The 17,078-nt window shown below is 52.4% G+C and overlaps 1 protein-coding gene across 1 annotated transcript in view; it reads left to right on the forward strand.

The window, feature by feature from the left end:
• Positions 1 to 53: 53 nt before the first annotated feature.
• The window catches only part of LOC119779244, a gene marked incomplete at its 5' end in the record, with an annotated part of 43,248 nt that continues 26,223 nt past the window's right edge, over positions 54 to 17,078 (forward strand). Inside the window, 14 exon segments of the mRNA XM_038278829.1 lie at positions 54 to 157; positions 233 to 394; positions 469 to 746; positions 3,222 to 3,365; positions 9,175 to 9,352; positions 9,454 to 9,599; positions 9,667 to 9,756; positions 9,859 to 10,079; positions 11,624 to 11,863; positions 11,974 to 12,212; positions 12,285 to 12,962; positions 13,202 to 13,596; positions 14,254 to 14,305; positions 14,481 to 14,664. Coding sequence (XP_038134757.1) covers positions 54 to 157; positions 233 to 394; positions 469 to 746; positions 3,222 to 3,365; positions 9,175 to 9,352; positions 9,454 to 9,599; positions 9,667 to 9,756; positions 9,859 to 10,079; positions 11,624 to 11,863; positions 11,974 to 12,212; positions 12,285 to 12,962; positions 13,202 to 13,596; positions 14,254 to 14,305; positions 14,481 to 14,664 — 3,111 coding nt within the window.

Below are 17,078 nucleotides of genomic sequence, written 5' to 3' on the forward strand. Positions count from 1 at the left end.
CTTCCATCCAGATCCTTTGTCCCTCTAACCGCCGTAGCTCCGTGTGGCTGAAGCTGTGTCTGTTTGTGACCCTCAGCAGCAGGGACCAGGCAGCGAACTCAAGGCCACAGCTGAACTCCTGCGCCAGAAGGATCATCTCATCGCCGTGGAGAAGAGCGTAAGTAGAACCCTGAGCCTCCCTCCATCAGCCGCTCTGCCTGCTTCGAAGCCTCTAAGCTGCTGTTTGCTGCAGAACGCCTCTCTGCAGACGGAGAGCAGTTTACTGAAGGAGCAGCTCAAACAGATGGAGAACCAGAACTCTTCCCTCAACAGCCAGATGGCGGCGCTGCAACGACACGCCTCCACCCTGCAGGAGCAGAACTCTGCTCTGCACACAGAGACGGCCAAGCTGCAGGTGCTCCTCCGTCTCCTCCTCTCTGAGGGCCTCCTCTTCATCAGAACCATCTGACCTTCCTCTGTCCGCCGCAGGTGGAGAACTCCACCGTCTCCTCGCAGAGCGCCTCCCTCATGGCCCAGAATGCCGTGCTGCAAGGCCAGGTCACTGCCCTAGAGGCAGAGGCGGAGTCCTGGCAGCGGCAGCGTGACGAGGCATGGCGTGCCCGTGAGAGCGTGCTCAGTGACCACGAGCGCCTGCTGAGCGTGCACGAGAGGCAGGCTCAGGAGTACGAGACGCTCATCAGCCAGCACGCCGCGCTGAAAGGCAAGCAGAGGGCGCTAGAGAGCGAGCACCGGACACTGCACGGCAAGTAAGTGGTTCTCCTTCCCTGTCAGGTGGAGGCGCACACAGCTCCAGATGGTGCAGACTACCTTCACTGCAAGGGCGCAACTTTGTGATAAAAGTTTGTGGGGACACTCGGGTGGGCCGTACAGTTACACTTTCATTAGGCTAGTTTTCCTAAAATCAGCTCCAACATTTATTTATTGATTGTTTCCTGTTGTTGAGAAAACAGCAGAAACACTGATTTAACGTTACATTTATATTTAACGTTAGAGAGATGCCTTTTAGTGCCTTACATATATAGGGCCCAAAAACATCAGTGCATGAAATAAATAATTAACAACAGCCGATTCCGATGCCAAAATCGATAAATCATGCATCCCTAGAAGAACAATTTCAATTCCATCCAGAAAAATCTGGATATGCTGCATTTTAAATATTGCATTTTTTTTTCTTTTAAACTTTCTGCTAAACTTGGACGTGTTGCATATCCCAGTAAATCTGTTTCACCTTTAAATCTGCAGCTCTCCCTACTTCTCTCTGTTTAAAAAGATTTATGAACCTCTTTACTAATATAATGATGCTAGAAACAACATTTCTAGATGTGTAGAAGCTCTGCAGTCTGATTCTGTCTGTTCAATAAGAAACATTTTAACCTTTACTGGGAGTCCTGGCCCTCTGACAAGCCAAGATTTTTTTAACTAATAAAGAACAAACTATATTTTCTCAAGTTTCTTGCATTATAATACTAACTTGTATAAACTTTAATCTGTTGCCGTTTTTAGTTGAAAAATCTCCGTATGTCTGATTAGCAGATTTTTTGGTGGCATCTTTAATTATTTTAACCAAACCGTCTCCTAACTTTTATATAAGCAGGAAGTAGCTGCTGGTTAATATTCACCGAGTGCTGCTGTAAAATGCGACCGCCAATCAGATGTCTCAAAGCAACAGATCTGATGATGTCACACCGAGAGGCGGGACATGGGAGCAGCGGGAGAGAGAAAAAAACAGGGACTCAAAACGCTCTGAGCACAGATAGCTGCAGCCAACCTCTGTTACCTCCACCGGGGTTCCTGCCCCCCCTCCGCCAGGGTTCCTGCCCCCCCTCTGCCGAGGTTCCTGCCCCCCCTCCGCCGGGGTTCCTGCCCCCCCTCTGCCGAGGTTCCTGCCCCCCCTCTGCCGAGGTTCCTGCCCCCCCTCCACCGGGGTCCCTGCCCCCCCTCCGCTGGCTCCCTGCCCCCCCTCCGCCGGGGTTCCTGCCCCCCTCCGCCGGGGTTCCTGCCCCCCTCCGCCGGGGTTCCTGCCCCGGAGCTGACGGTCGGTTCCAGGACCCGCTGTGTTTCCACTACGTGCTGCACTGTAGTCGACTAAAATCCAGGACCATTTTGAAATTCCCCCCCGGACATTTTTTCAGGTATGAAAAGTAGGACATGTGAGGGAAAAAGAGGCCGTCTGGTCACCCTACTCTACGTTCTTCAGCAGACAGACAGACAAACTGCTGAAGGTTCTCAGTCATTCAGGTCAGAGTCATTCAAAAAAAGTTAAAATCAATCCACTGGACTTTCTCTTCCATCCAGGAAGCTTTTTCAAATTAAAAATGGCAGAAATAGCGTTAAGTTCCAGGTTTTATACAGCAGCCCAACAAAGCCTTGATTTTGTTCCAGCGGGTCCCCCCCTTTGGAATGGGGGTCGTTTGGCTTCTTTGTTAGCCTGCAATGCCCCATACCTGTCTATGTCTCTGGAAGGGGGGTCGTTAGAGGGAATAGTTGGCCTGGCTGAACAGGTGAGGTCTTCTGTTCTCCTGTAAAGGGGTTGGAGCTGCGATGATAGCGGGAAGGATCAACTCTATTAAACACAAAAACAAAGACCGAACCTGCAGACCTAATCTGAGCAGAGTGTCTGCAGTTCAGTGCAGGGAGGAATGCTTTGATCTTATTGGAGAAACCAAACAACCTCTCCACAGACGCACGGCCCAACACAGAAGAGCGCCCTCCTCTGGACAAGACTCTGCGCTACATCTACAGCTGATGGACAAAGGACATTCTTTGGAGGACCAGAATGTTCGCATTTTGGACAAAGAAGACAGGTGGTGTGAGAGGAAGGAAGCCATCTATGTTGAGAAAGAAAAAACAACCTTAAACAGTGGGGGGTGGGGGGGGAACTCATATTTCATCTTCCATAATCCTTCAATGCGGCGATAGAGTTGATTCCTTCCCGCTATCACAAAAACGTCTCGCCTGGTCAGCCAGGCCTAAAGTCCAGTGGATTATTTTTTTACTTGATTGGAATCAGCAGACAGACGGACAAAGAAGGTTCCTCTCTGGCGCCTGAGGAGCAGAACCCAGAACTGCTGGTGTTTAAGTGAACTGGGAATGTGGACCCCAGCATCGTATCGGTCATTTTACTGTCAGGTTCTGCATCAACCCGTCAGAATTTCAGAATTCCAGAGCAGGTCCAGAAGGGCACCAGCTGCCTGTGGTTAACGGTTGTGGTGTCGCTGCAGGTACTGCGCTCTGCTGCAGCTGAAGGAGAAGTGGGAAGAGCAGCAGAAGGAAGGTCAGGAGGAGCAGGAGGAGCTGCAGCAGGAGGTCCAGAAGAACCGGCTTCTACAGCAGGAGAACCTGCAGCTGAAGTCCGAAGTGGATCGGTAAGAACATCTAGCCTCTGTTGCTGTCAGACTCCAGTCCTGGACGTCCGTGTCCAACACACCCGAGACGCTCCTGGTTCCTGTTCAGGACACTGGACCTCCAGAACCATCTGGACTCTAAATGTGTCCAATGAGGCAGTTCATGGACATCTTCACTGGGCAGAATCAGAACCAAGGAGAAGCTACCGGGCCTCACTGTCTGGTCCACTAGGGGGCGCTTCTATGTTTTAGCAGGAGTAAAATGCCCTGATTCTGCTTACAGTAGAATTGGACCAGAACCAGAACTTTTTCCTTATCTTGGTCAGAACTCAGTAGAACTGCAGGTGAAAATCTGAGAACCTCAGTCTGACTGTGGTAGGCCGTCCTAACCATTAGAACCTCAGTCTGACTTTGGTAGGCCGTCCTAACCATTAGAACCTCAGTCTGACTTTGGTAGGCCGTCCTAACCATTAGAACCTCAGTCTGACTTTGGTAGGCCGTCCTAACCATTAGAACCTCAGTCTGACTTTGGTAGGCCGTCCTAACCATTAGAACCTCAGTCTGACTTTGGTAGGCCGTCCTAACCATTAGAACCTCAGTCTGACTTTGGTAGGCCGTCCTAACCATTAGAACCTCAGTCTGACTTTGGTAGGCCGTCCTAACCAGTAGAACCTCAGTCTGACTTTGGTAGGCCGTCCTAACCATTAGAACCTCAGTCTGACTTTGGTAGGCCGTCCTAACCAGTAGAACCTCAGTCTGACTTTGGTAGGCCGTCCTAACCAGTAGAACCTCAGTCTGACTTTGGTAGGCCGTCCTAACCAGTAGAACCTCAGTCTGACTTTGGTACGCCATCCTAACCATTAGAACCTCAGTCTGACTTTGTAGGCCGTCCTAACCAGTAGAACCTCAGTCTGACTTTGGTAGGCCGTCCTAACCATTAGAACCTCAGTCTGACCTTGGTAGGCCGTCCTAACCATTAGAACCTCAGTCTGACTTTGGTAGACCGTCCTAACCATTAGAACCTCAGTCTGACTTTGGTAGGCCGTCCTAACCATTAGAACCTCAGTCTGACTTTGGTACGCCGTCCTAACCAGTAGAACCTCAGTCTGACTTTATTAGGCCGTCCTAACCATTAGAACCTCAGTCTGACTTTGGTACGCCGTCCTAACCAGTAGAACCTCAGTCTGACTTTGGTACGCCGTCCTAACCATTAGAACCTCAGTCTGACTTTATTAGGCCGTCCTAACCATTAGAACCTCAGTCTGACTTTGGTACGCCGTCCTTACCATTAGAACCTCAGTCTGACTTTATTAGGCCGTCCTAACCAGTAGAACCTCAGTCTGACTTTGGTAGGCCGTCCTAACCAGTAGAACCTCAGTCTGACTGTGGTAGGCCGTCCTAACCAGTAGAACCTCAGTCTGACTTTATAAGGCCGTCCTAAACAGTAGAACCTCAGTCTGACTTTATAAGGCCGTCCTAAACAGAAGAACCTCAGTCTGACTGTGGTTGGCCGTCCTAACCAGAAGAACCTCAGTCTGACTTTATTAGGCCGTCCTAACCAGTAGAAACTCAGTCTGACTTTATAAGGCCGTCCTAACCAGTAGAACCTCAGTCTGACTGTGGTTGGCCGTCCTAACCATTAGAACCTCAGTCTGACTTTATAAGGCCTTCCTAACCAGTAGAACCTCAGTCTGACTTTGGTAGGCCGTCCTAACCATTAGAACCTCAGTCTGACTTTGGTAGGCCGTCCTAACCATTAGAACCTCAGTCTGACTTTGGTAGGCCGTCCTAACCATTAGAACCTCAGTCTGACTTTGGTAGGCCGTCCTAACCATTAGAACCTCAGTCTGACTGTGGTAGGCCGTCCTAACCATTAGAACCTCAGTCTGACTGTGGTAGGCCGTCCTAACCATTAGAACCTCAGTCTGACTTTGGTAGGCCGTCCTAACCATTAGAACCTCAGTCTGACTTTGGTAGGCCGTCCTAACCAGTAGAACCTCAGTCTGACTTTGGTAGGCCGTCCTAACCATTAGAACCTCAGTCTGACTTTGGTAGGCCGTCCTAACCAGTAGAACCTCAGTCTGACTTTGGTAGGCTGTCCTAACCATTAGAACCTCCGTCTGACTTTGGTACGCCGTCCTAACCAGTAGAACCTCAGTCTGACTTTGGTAGGCCGTCCTAACCATCAGAACCTCAGTCTGACTTTGGTACGCCGTCCTAACCAGTAGAACCTCAGTCTGATTTTGGTACGCCGTCCTAACCAGTAGAACCTCAGTCTGACTTTGGTAGGCCGTCCTAACCAGTAGAACCTCAGTCTGACTTTATAAGGCCGTCCTAACCATTAGAACCTCAGTCTGACTGTGATAGGCCGTCCTTACCATTAGAACCTCAGTCTGACTTTATTAGGCCGTCCTAACCAGTAGAACCTCAGTCTGACTTTGGTAGGCCGTCCTAACCAGTAGAACCTCAGTCTGACTGTGGTTGGCCGTCCTTACCATTAGAACCTCAGTCTGACTTTATTAGGCCGTCCTAACCAGTAGAAACTCAGTCTGACTTTATAAGGCCGTCCTAACCAGTAGAACCTCAGTCTGACTTTATAAGGCCGTCCTAAACAGAAGAACCTCAGTCTGACTTTGGTACGCCGTTCTAACCAGTAGAACCTCAGTCTGACTTTATTAGGCCTTCCTAACCAGTAGAACCTCAGTCTGACTTTGGAAAACCGTCCTAACAAGTAGAACCTCAGTCTGACTTTGGTACGCCGTTCTAACCAGTAGAACGTCAGTCTGACTTTATAAGGCCGTCCTAACCAGTAAAACCTCAGTCTGACTTTGGTACGCCGTTCTAACCAGTAGAACCTCAGTCTGACTTTGGTAGGCCGTCCTAACCATTAGAACCTCAGTCTGACTTTGGTAGGCCGTCCTAACCAGTAGAACCTCAGTCTGACTTTGGTAGGCTGTCCTAACCATTAGAACCTCCGTCTGACTTTGGTACGCCGTCCTAACCAGTAGAACCTCAGTCTGACTTTGGTAGGCCGTCCTAACCATCAGAACCTCAGTCTGACTTTGGTACGCCGTCCTAACCAGTAGAACCTCAGTCTGATTTTGGTACGCCGTCCTAACCAGTAGAACCTCAGTCTGACTTTGGTAGGCCGTCCTAACCAGTAGAACCTCAGTCTGACTTTATAAGGCCGTCCTAACCATTAGAACCTCAGTCTGACTGTGATAGGCCGTCCTTACCATTAGAACCTCAGTCTGACTTTATTAGGCCGTCCTAACCAGTAGAACCTCAGTCTGACTTTGGTAGGCCGTCCTAACCAGTAGAACCTCAGTCTGACTGTGGTTGGCCGTCCTTACCATTAGAACCTCAGTCTGACTTTATTAGGCCGTCCTAACCAGTAGAAACTCAGTCTGACTTTATAAGGCCGTCCTAACCAGTAGAACCTCAGTCTGACTTTATAAGGCCGTCCTAAACAGAAGAACCTCAGTCTGACTTTGGTACGCCGTTCTAACCAGTAGAACCTCAGTCTGACTTTATTAGGCCTTCCTAACCAGTAGAACCTCAGTCTGACTTTGGAAAACCGTCCTAACAAGTAGAACCTCAGTCTGACTTTGGTACGCCGTTCTAACCAGTAGAACGTCAGTCTGACTTTATAAGGCCGTCCTAACCAGTAAAACCTCAGTCTGACTTTGGTACGCCGTTCTAACCAGTAGAACCTCAGTCTGACTTTATAAGGCCGTTCTAACCAGTAGAACCTCAGTCTGACTTTATAAGGCCGTTCTAACCAGTAGAACCTCAGTCTGACTTTGGTACGCCGTTCTAACCAGTAGAACCTCAGTCTGACTTTATAAGGCCATCCTAAGCATTAGAACCTCAGTCTGACTTTGGTAGGCCGTCCTAACCAGTAGAACCTCAGTCTGACTTTATAAGGCCGTCCTAACCAGTAAAACCTCAGTCTGACTTTGGTACGCCGTTCTAACCAGTAGAACCTCAGTCTGACTTTATAAGGCCGTTCTAACCAGTAGAACCTCAGTCTGACTTTATAAGGCCGTCCTAACCAGTAGAACCTCAGTCTGACTTTATAAGGCCGTCCTAACCAGTAGAACCTCAGTCTGACTTTGGTACGCCGTCCTAACCAGTAGAACCTCAGTCTGACTTTATAAGGCCGTCCTAACCAGTAGAACCTCAGTCTGACTTTGGTACGCCGTCCTAACCAGTAGAACCTCAGTCTGACTTTATAAGGCCATCCTAACCAGTAGAACCTCAGTCTGACTTTATAAGGCCGTCCTAACCAGTAGAACCTCAGTCTGACTTTGGTACGCCGTCCTAACCAGTAGAACCTCAGTCTGACTTTATAAGGCCATCCTAACCAGTAGAACCTCAGTCTGACTTTGGTACGCCGTTCTAACCAGTAGAACCTCAGTCTGACTTTGGAAAACCGTCCTAACAAGTAGAACCTCAGTCTGACTTTGGTACGCCGTTCTAACCAGTAGAACGTCAGTCTGACTTTATAAGGCCGTCCTAACCAGTAGAACCTCAGTCTGACTTTATAAGGCCGTCCTAACCAGTAAAACCTCAGTCTGACTTTGGTACGCCGTTCTAACCAGTAGAACCTCAGTCTGACTTTATAAGGCCGTTCTAACCAGTAGAACCTCAGTCTGACTTTATAAGGCCGTTCTAACCAGTAGAACCTCAGTCTGACTTTGGTACGCCGTTCTAACCAGTAGAACCTCAGTCTGACTTTATAAGGCCATCCTAAGCATTAGAACCTCAGTCTGACTTTGGTAGGCCGTCCTAACCAGTAGAACCTCAGTCTGACTTTATAAGGCCGTCCTAACCAGTAAAACCTCAGTCTGACTTTGGTACGCCGTTCTAACCAGTAGAACCTCAGTCTGACTTTATAAGGCCGTTCTAACCAGTAGAACCTCAGTCTGACTTTATAAGGCCGTCCTAACCAGTAGAACCTCAGTCTGACTTTATAAGGCCGTCCTAACCAGTAGAACCTCAGTCTGACTTTGGTACGCCGTCCTAACCAGTAGAACCTCAGTCTGACTTTATAAGGCCATCCTAACCAGTAGAACCTCAGTCTGGCTTTATAAGGCCATCCTAACCAGTAGAACCTCAGTCTGACTTTATAAGGCCATCCTAACCAGTAGAACCTCAGTCTGACTTTATAAGGCCGTCCTAACCAGTAGAACCTCAGTCTGGCTTTATAAGGCCGTCCTAACCAGTAGAACCTCAGTCTGACTTTGGTACGCCGTCCTAACCAGTAGAACCTCAGTCTGACTTTATAAGGCCATCCTAACCATTAGAACCTCAGTCTGACTTTATAAGGCCATCCTAACCAGTAGAACCTCAGTCTGACTTTATAAGGCCGTCCTAACCAGTAGAACCTCAGTCTGACTTTGGTACGCCGTCCTAACCAGTAGAACCTCAGTCTGACTTTATAAGGCCATCCTAACCAGTAGAACCTCAGTCTGGCTTTATAAGGCCATCCTAACCAGTAGAACCTCAGTCTGACTTTATAAGGCCATCCTAACCAGTAGAACCTCAGTCTGACTTTATAAGGCCGTCCTAACCAGTAGAACCTCAGTCTGACTTTGGTACGCCGTTCTAACCAGTAGAACCTCAGTCTGACTTTATAAGGCCATCCTAACCAGTAGAACCTCAGTCTGGCTTTGGTAGGCCGTCCTCATAAATCTCTGACCGTAAGGTGCTGTGAGGTAGAGGAAGTCCATCAGGGACTGAACAGGAACCAGCTTTCTAGATCAGAACCAACCTGGGCTCCATCCGGGTCGGTTCTCCGTCTAACTTCCTGACCTTATCTGCTTAGACTGACCCAGAACCAGGCGCAGCAGAACCAGGGGCTCCAGCAGCGCCTTAACGAGCTGAAGAGTTCGTTAAGCTCCGCCCAGCAGGAAGCGGGTCAATGGATGGCCAGGTACGACTCGCTGATGGAGCAGCACCAGAACCTGGACATCACCATGACCAAACTGGACAACCACTGCGAGGTAAACTGGGAGCGGTGGGAGAAGGGAGGGGGTGAACTGGGAGCGGTGGGAGGAGAGGGGGGGTGAACTGGGAGCGGTCTGAACCGGTTGTGTTTGAGCAGCTGCTGAGTCGCCTGAAGGGGAACCTGGAGGAGGAGAACCACCACCTGCTGAGCCAGATCAACCTGCTGAGTCAGCAGAACCAGACGCTGCTGGAGCGCAGCATGGAGAGCAAGGAGCTGTTCCACCAGGAGCAGAAGACCTACATGTAAGGCCCTGCAACTCATCTGACCCCTGACCTCTGACCTCTGACCCCTGCTTCTGTTCCTCCTCAGAGACAAGCTGAACGTCCTCCGCCGGCAGAAGGAGAAGCTGGAGGAGAAGATCATGGACCAATACAAGTTCTACGACCCCACACCCAAAAAGTAACCCCCCCTCCTCCTTCTCCCCCCCCCGCCCCCCCCCCCCCCACCCACCCACCCCCCACCCCCCATCGTTCCATCCTCATCCTGGTCTCCATCTTCCAGGAGGAGCCAGTGGTCCGGAGCCAAAGCTCTGGTCAAACTCATCAGACCCAGGAAGGAGCAACCGGACCGGGACCGGGCCAGGAGCGCTCCAGACATCCCCCTGCCCGCCACGCCCCCCCTGCTGCCCCCAGAGACCCCGCCCCCTGCTCCTCTTCGCACAGGAAGCAATACGCACAGTAACCATGGCAACCAGAGTCCAGTCCTGACCCCTGTCAGCCGAGGTAAGCTCAACGTTCAGCTGGTCTGATCAAAGCCAGTCACCTGTGGGAGGGGGCGGAGCTTAGATTAGACAGCAGAAGCACCCTGAGCCATATCGTCCATCCGGGTCTCAGCAGGTTCTGGACCTGTTGGTTCTACAGTTCCTCATGAAAAGGTTCTGAGTTCTTCACCTCCTAAAGATGCACTTCAGGGTAGATCCTCAGGAGGGCACCGTGGTTCTGATGCGTGATCTGGTCCAAACCAGTGAGGCGGCGAAGGTCCTGGACTGATGATCAGCAGGTTCTACAGGGTGGACCAGAACCAGGATCAGGTCTTACAGGTTCTGCTGATGTCTGGACCATACCGATGTTTCCTAGAGAGAACCGGACCCAAATGTCCTGGTCTCCAGAATCAACAGAATCTCAGCCAGGATTCTGTAGAACCCGATCCAAGATGGATGGAGAAGGTTCTGACCGGTGGTTAAACCAGGTTCTGTTGGGAACTTTCTGATCATCAGTCCTGGCTGGGCTCTGGGTTCTGTTGGGTTCTGTCGGGCTCTGGTGGGTTCTGTTGGGTTCTGTCCGGTTCTGTCGGGTCTAACCTCTCATGTTCTTCCTCTCAGCTCCTCCCAAACGTTCCCGTTTCCTCCGCAGTAAAAGTCAGGACAGGCTCCTCCCCCCCTCCCCCTCCTCCTCTTCATCGTCCCGCCCCTCCCTCTCCCTCACTAGAAGACTGCGGTTCTGGTCGTCCTCTGACATCACACCTGATGTCATCAATAGTCGTCAAGTTTACTAATCATTGCTTCATCATCATCATCACCCCCCCCCCCCATTGTTACCTCCATCAAACCCCCCCCCCCCCCCCCCCCTCCTCCAGGACACGGCTCACAGTAAGTACGCCTGCCTACGCTCCGCCTCTCAGCGACATGGCTCCGCCCACTTCTTGCATAAGCCCCGCCTCTTCCTGCAGCCGTCAGTCAATAGTTTGCCTCACTGAGCTTCTGCTGCTGCAGCTTCCTGCTAAAACCTGTATCTGGTTCTGGTTCTGGAGGACCCGGCCCAGTATCTGGTTCTGGTTCTGGAGGACCCGGCCCAGTATCTGGTTCTGGAGGACCCGGCCCAGTATCTGGTTCTGGTTCTGGAGGACCCGGCCCAGTATCTGGTTCTGGAGGACCCGGCCCAGTATCTGGTTCTGGTTCTGGAGCGTTTTCTCTCTTCCAGCTGGGATGAGCTTCCAGAACATAGATCCATGCAGGCAGAAGCTGCAGAGACCAGAACCATTCCAGTGTTTGGACCGGAACCAGTGAAACCGGACCTGATCAGAACCGGGTGTAATGTGGAGTCGGGTTTGGACAGTGTAGGTAGAACTGTCCGTCAGAACCAGAACCAGCTGGTCCACATCCAGCCTATCTAGTCGGGTTCAGAACCAGGATCAGAACCAGGCTGAACCTGCTGGTTCTGAACGGGTCCAGATTTACAGGCTGTGTTCAGATCAGAACCTTCTGGCTGCAGCTGTTGGACCTGAAGTCATGAAGGTTCTAAATGACTCCTGTTGGTTCTGCTTCCAGGTCCAAACCTCCGGAACCGCCTGACCTCCACTCCAAACCTTCAGTCCTCCTCTGCGAGCCCGACCCGCAGCTCCAGAACCGGTCCGGCTGGGAGCCAGAGACCCAGAGGTGGGTCAGCGGGCCGCTTAGATCCAGAACCTGCGCTTCTGTTGGATGACGACCCGGTTTTTGGAGGACGACCCGGTTCTGGGGACTTCAGCCACAATACTTCCAGCTCCAGCTCCCCTGTTGGATGTAGAGGTGAGACCAGAACCAGAACCAGACTCAGCAGAACTAGAACCACCAGAACCACCAGAACCTGTGACCCAAACAGAACTAGAATCAGAACCGACTGTTTTTGCTCCTTCCAGATTCATCAGACCTGCAGCTGCGCTCGGCCAGCCTCTCCAGCGATGACGTCATGGTGATCGGCCAATCAAAGCAGAGCCTGTCCCGTAGCTCCACCCTCCCGTATGACCACACCCCTCACAGGGCCCAACCGCAACGAGGCGGCGGAGCCAGGGTTAAGCCACGCCCAGGTTCCCCAGGAAGTGAGATGGTGACGCTGGAGGAGTTCCTTCAGGAGAGCAACCTGCTGTCCCCCCCGCTGGTGAGACCCCCCCCAGTTTAATATTAATGTTATTAAGGAGCTAATTAACCAATGAATGCGCCTCTTCATCAGCTGTCAGCAGGAAGCACAGATGACCTCATCACAGATTACTTCACCAGAAGCCCCGCCCCCTCATCCAGGGACCATGGGACTCCCACCAGCTACGTCCCCCCTACCATCCACTCATCCAATCAGAGGCCCGGTCAGAGCGTGAAGCCGTCCCCTCGACAGCCGGTCGGCCAATCGCCGGCCTCGAACCAAACTCTCCCCCAGCGAAGCGGCCAATCGCTGAGCAGAGCCTTCAGCCTGGCCTCCGCTGACCTGCTGTGCTCCCAGGGACCCGACAGCTACGACGCAGACGGAGTGGTCCGTCGCCAAGGAGGCGGCGGCGGCGCCCAGCGACAGCGGCCCCTCTCTGCCCGCTTTGGACCTCCGGACTTCCTGAGTCCCACTGTCCAGCATTCGGCGTCCCTGAACCTGCAGACGGAGAGGTGGGCGGAGCGTGAGCGGGACAGGGGGCGTGCGGCCGTCTGCAGGAATGGCCACCGTGGAGAGGTCGCCATGGTGACGCCGGTCAGGGCCACGCAGCCCCATGAAGCGTCACAGGAAGTGGAGGTCCAGGGGGGCGAGCGGCCTGGAGAACCAGACTCCAGCAAAGATGGCGACCGAGTCCAGAGCGGGTCCAAGAGCACGCCGTCCTCTCCGGACCCCAACAGCGACCCGCAGACCGTGTGGTACGAGTACGGCTGCGTCTAAACGCAGGGCGGGCCGGTCTAAGCGCTGGAACAGGAACACGGTCTGATCGGACCGGCGCCGGTCGGCTCGGTTCTACAGAAACCTTCACTGTCAGGCTTTGGTTCTGATCCGCCACTGAGAGGGTTCTCCAGAACCCGGCCTGAACACGTCTCCATGGGAACAAACACTGGAAGAATAAATAGCTGGACGGACGGCGCCCAGCCCAAATTACAGGCTTCCTCCTCCATCTTTAGCTCCTACCCAGCATGCATCACTTTACGGGAAGCCCGGCCAGCGCCGCTCGCTCCAACCCAAAACCACTGAGGAAACCACGGTGTTTGGGCCCGGCGCCGGAGGAGGTCCAGCTCAACAGAACCCGGCTGTGGTTCTGGAAGGAGGAAACGATGCGTTTCTATTTTCATCACGGCAGGAAGCGGGTCGGCCTCCGCAGAACCTGCAGTCTGACCCAGAACCACGGTCCTGTTCTGAGGGTCCATCAGAACCGGCCAACGGACCACCCCCCCATGCATTATGGCCCGTTTCCTGGTTCTGTTTCTGAAAGCTGGAAAACCTGGAAGGTTCTGATCGAAGACCGGAACCAGAGGAACTCAGATGATGATGATGATGATGAAGAACAGCCTGCAAACCTGTAAATTATTTCCTGTAACTTTTGTACATTTTCAGTAAATATTGGACCCGGCGCCGGTCCGGTCCGGACGGGACCCGGCGCCGGTCCGGTCCGATGCCTTTAGAGAACCTGGTAGCTGAGGTGGCGTTGGTGTCGGTTCTGCTGCTGCTGTGATGTCACTACTGCTGAATCGGACCTGCGGTTCTGTTCAAACTTGGTAGAAATAAAGATCTATGAATTTAAACTGTTTCTGCTCCTGATTTGGACCGAGTCTCAGTGGTACCGTCTAGGTGGAACATTCCTGCCTGGCTCCGGGTCCAGTGGACCGGACCAGAACCTCTCTAGGAACCAGATGGCAGCAGAACTTGGCGAAGCGGAATGAGGTTCTGGAACCGACTAGATGTTGGACCAGAACCGCATCTAGACAGACCCAAACAGCTGCTCCCTGCACGGTGGAGGAGGTGTTATGAATTGGGTCGGTGGTTCTGGAGCCAAACTGTTGTAGATTCTCTGACTTCCAGAACCATCGTTAGACGATTATTGGACCTCAGTTCTGTTCCGGTTCTGCTCATCAGAAGTTCTGCTTTCATGAACCTGAACAGATTTTAGCCTGGTTCCGGTTCTGGAAGTCATCTGGGTTTGCCAGGTAGTCTGGTTGGAGCTCCTGGTTCTGTTCAGGTTCGGCAGAGAGGACCGTTTGAGGACAGAACCGGAAACAGCTGCCGCGCGGGTTGGAGCCGCTGCTGCTCGGTTCTATCCCGGGAATCCATAGCTGTGGTTCCGGACGCTCCGAACCGGTCCAATCTGCAGACATCTTCCTCCCAGCCGGACTCGGGCTGCGCGCGCGCGCCCCCTGCGGCAGAGTTCCGTGTGTTTGAAGCGTGCGCGCGCTCTGCGGTCGGCAGGCGCTCAGCGCGCGCTGTCAGTCTGAGGACCGCCGGAGCGGAACCACGCGGGAGAAACTCCTCTCTGCTCAGAGCAAGTTTGAGAAGAAGTTCGGAACCAGTTCGGGTTTCTGGATCAGTTTCGGATTGAAGCTGCAGTTCGGAACCAGGAAGGTCTGCGCGGCAGGTGGACCTCCAGCTCCAGGTAGGAGTAGCTGAGGGCTGTTGTCATGGTGATGTGGAGGTTCGAGGCTGACTCCAGAACCGTTAGCTTGGTGTAAAAATGGATCGGAACCGGGACTTTATGACTCGGTTCTGGAGAATCCAGATGGGTTCTGATGAGCTGCAGAACCTTTCAGAACTTGTTCACTGAGCGAGGTTTGCACTGCTGCCAAACCTGCTGCCAAACGTGAGCAAGCTCTGCCCTGGTGGCGGTTAGGGGCTTCCTGTGGTTCAGCTTCACCAGAACCAGAGAACAGAGGAAGTTAGAGACCCAGCAAACCGGGACCCTAAGGAGGCTAAAAGCTTCCTGGGGAGGAGGATGTGAAGACGTGTCCCTGGGGACATGTCCCTCATGCAGCTCCATCTAGTTTTGGACCCAAACCGTGTCTCCCGGTTCTCCTGTCCTCCTTTCAGTCGTTCTGTCCTGGGATCCTGGTTTGAACCGGTTTAATGATCCTGGATCAGAAGCGTTTCCAAAATTGGACGAGCAGAATCTGCAGAAAGGTTCTGGAGTCTGCTGCCTCCGTTCACCTCTAGGGCAGACCTGGTTCTGCTTTAAATCCAGCTGGATTCTCCTGGGCTCAGTCTTCATCTCAGGGTTAACTGGTCTGACCTCAGAACCCATTTGGATTCAGAGCGCAGGCTGCTGTTGGGTCCAGGCCCAGATTCTGGGTTAGGGTTGGATGCAGAGCAGAAGCTCTTTGTGCTGCAGGACACAGAAGCCAAAGCCAGATCCGCTCGGCGTCCGAGGAGTCCAGGAAGTGAAACTGGAATTCTAAGTGGGGGTGGGATTGATGTCCGGCTGGTTTTCCTCAGATAGAAAATGACCGGATGATCTGAGTGATCTGGATCTATGAAGTGACCTGAGTTGACGCGTGTTGGTAGTGATGTTAAAATATGAGTGCATTGATAGAACGGAATGTCCAGTCTGCAGTGGGCTGCTTTCTGGAGCCAGGTCTCAGTGAACCAGATCATTTCATTTCAGACCATGAGCTCGATCGCTGATTCATGATTAAACGATTACAGATCGACTAAAATACACATTTCTGAACTGAGAATGACATCATTGAATGAGTGACGGGTCATTTTCCTCAGCTTTTAACTTGCTGGAATCCGTCTAGGCAGATCTGTTGACATGCAGATCTGAGTCTATAGCTCTAGATCACATTCAGTCTCTGTGGTTAAAGTCTTTGCTTTCATAGATTCATTAAAGTCATTTAGAGACCTGATGGGATTTATTTACGGCTGACACTCAGGATCACTCAGTTTTGGAAGCAGAAGGTTCTGTTCAGATTCACATCAGAACCAGAACTAGAGAGACCCAGAGGACCGCAATGTCCAAAGCTATGCGCTCCAGAGCAGCAGTACGGACCGGGAGTCCATGATCAATACCTGAAACAGCTTTCCACCTGTCCCACAGCTTTCCACCTGTCCCACAACTTTCCACCTGTCTCACAGCTTTCCACCTGTCCCACAGCTTTCCACCTGTCCCACAGCTTTCCACCTGTCCCACATCTTTCCACCTGTCCCACAGCTTTCCACCTGTCCCACAGCTTTCCACCCGTTCCACCTGTCTCACAGCTTTCCACCTGTCCCACAGCTTTCCACCCGTTCCACCTGTCTCACAGCTTTCCATCTGTTCCACAGCTTTCCACCTGTCCCACAACTTTCCACCCGTTCCACCTGTCTCACAGCTTTCCACCTTTCCCACAGCTTTCCACCTGTCCCACAGCTTTCCACCCGTTCCACCTGTCTCACAGCTTTCCACCTGTCTCACAGCTTTCCACCTTTCCCACAGCTTTCCACCTTTCCCACAGCTTTCCACCTGTCCCACAGCTTTCCACCCGTTCCACCTGTCTCACAGCTTTCCACCTGTCCCACAGCTTTCCACCTTTCCCACAGCTTTCCACCTGTCCCACAGCTTTCCACCCGTTCCACCTGTCTCACAGCTTTCCACCTGTCCCACAGCTTTCCACCCGTTCCACCTGTCTCACAGCTTTCCACCTGTCCCACAGCTTTCCACCTGTCCCACAGCTTTCCACCTGTCCCACAACTTTCCACCCGTTCCACCTGTCTCACAGCTTTCCACCTTTCCCACAGCTTTCCACCTGTCCCACAGCTTTCCACCCGTTCCACCTGTCTCACAGCTTTCCACCTGTCCCACAGCTTTCCACCCGTTCCACCTGTCCCACAGCTTTCCACCTTTCCCACAGCTTTCCACCTGTCCCACAGCTTTCCACCCGTTCCACCTGTCTCACAGCTTTCCACCTGTCCCACAGCTTTCCACCCGTTCCACCTGTCTCACAGCTTTCCACCTGTCCCACAGCTTTCCACCTGTCCCACAGCTTTCCACCTGTCCCACAGCTTTCCACCCGTTCCACCTGTCTCACAGCTTTC

Source organism: Cyprinodon tularosa, unplaced genomic scaffold, assembly GCF_016077235.1.
Source record: "Cyprinodon tularosa strain WSP-4 unplaced genomic scaffold, ASM1607723v1 ctg1442, whole genome shotgun sequence".
Lineage (NCBI taxonomy): Eukaryota > Metazoa > Chordata > Actinopteri > Cyprinodontiformes > Cyprinodontidae > Cyprinodon > Cyprinodon tularosa.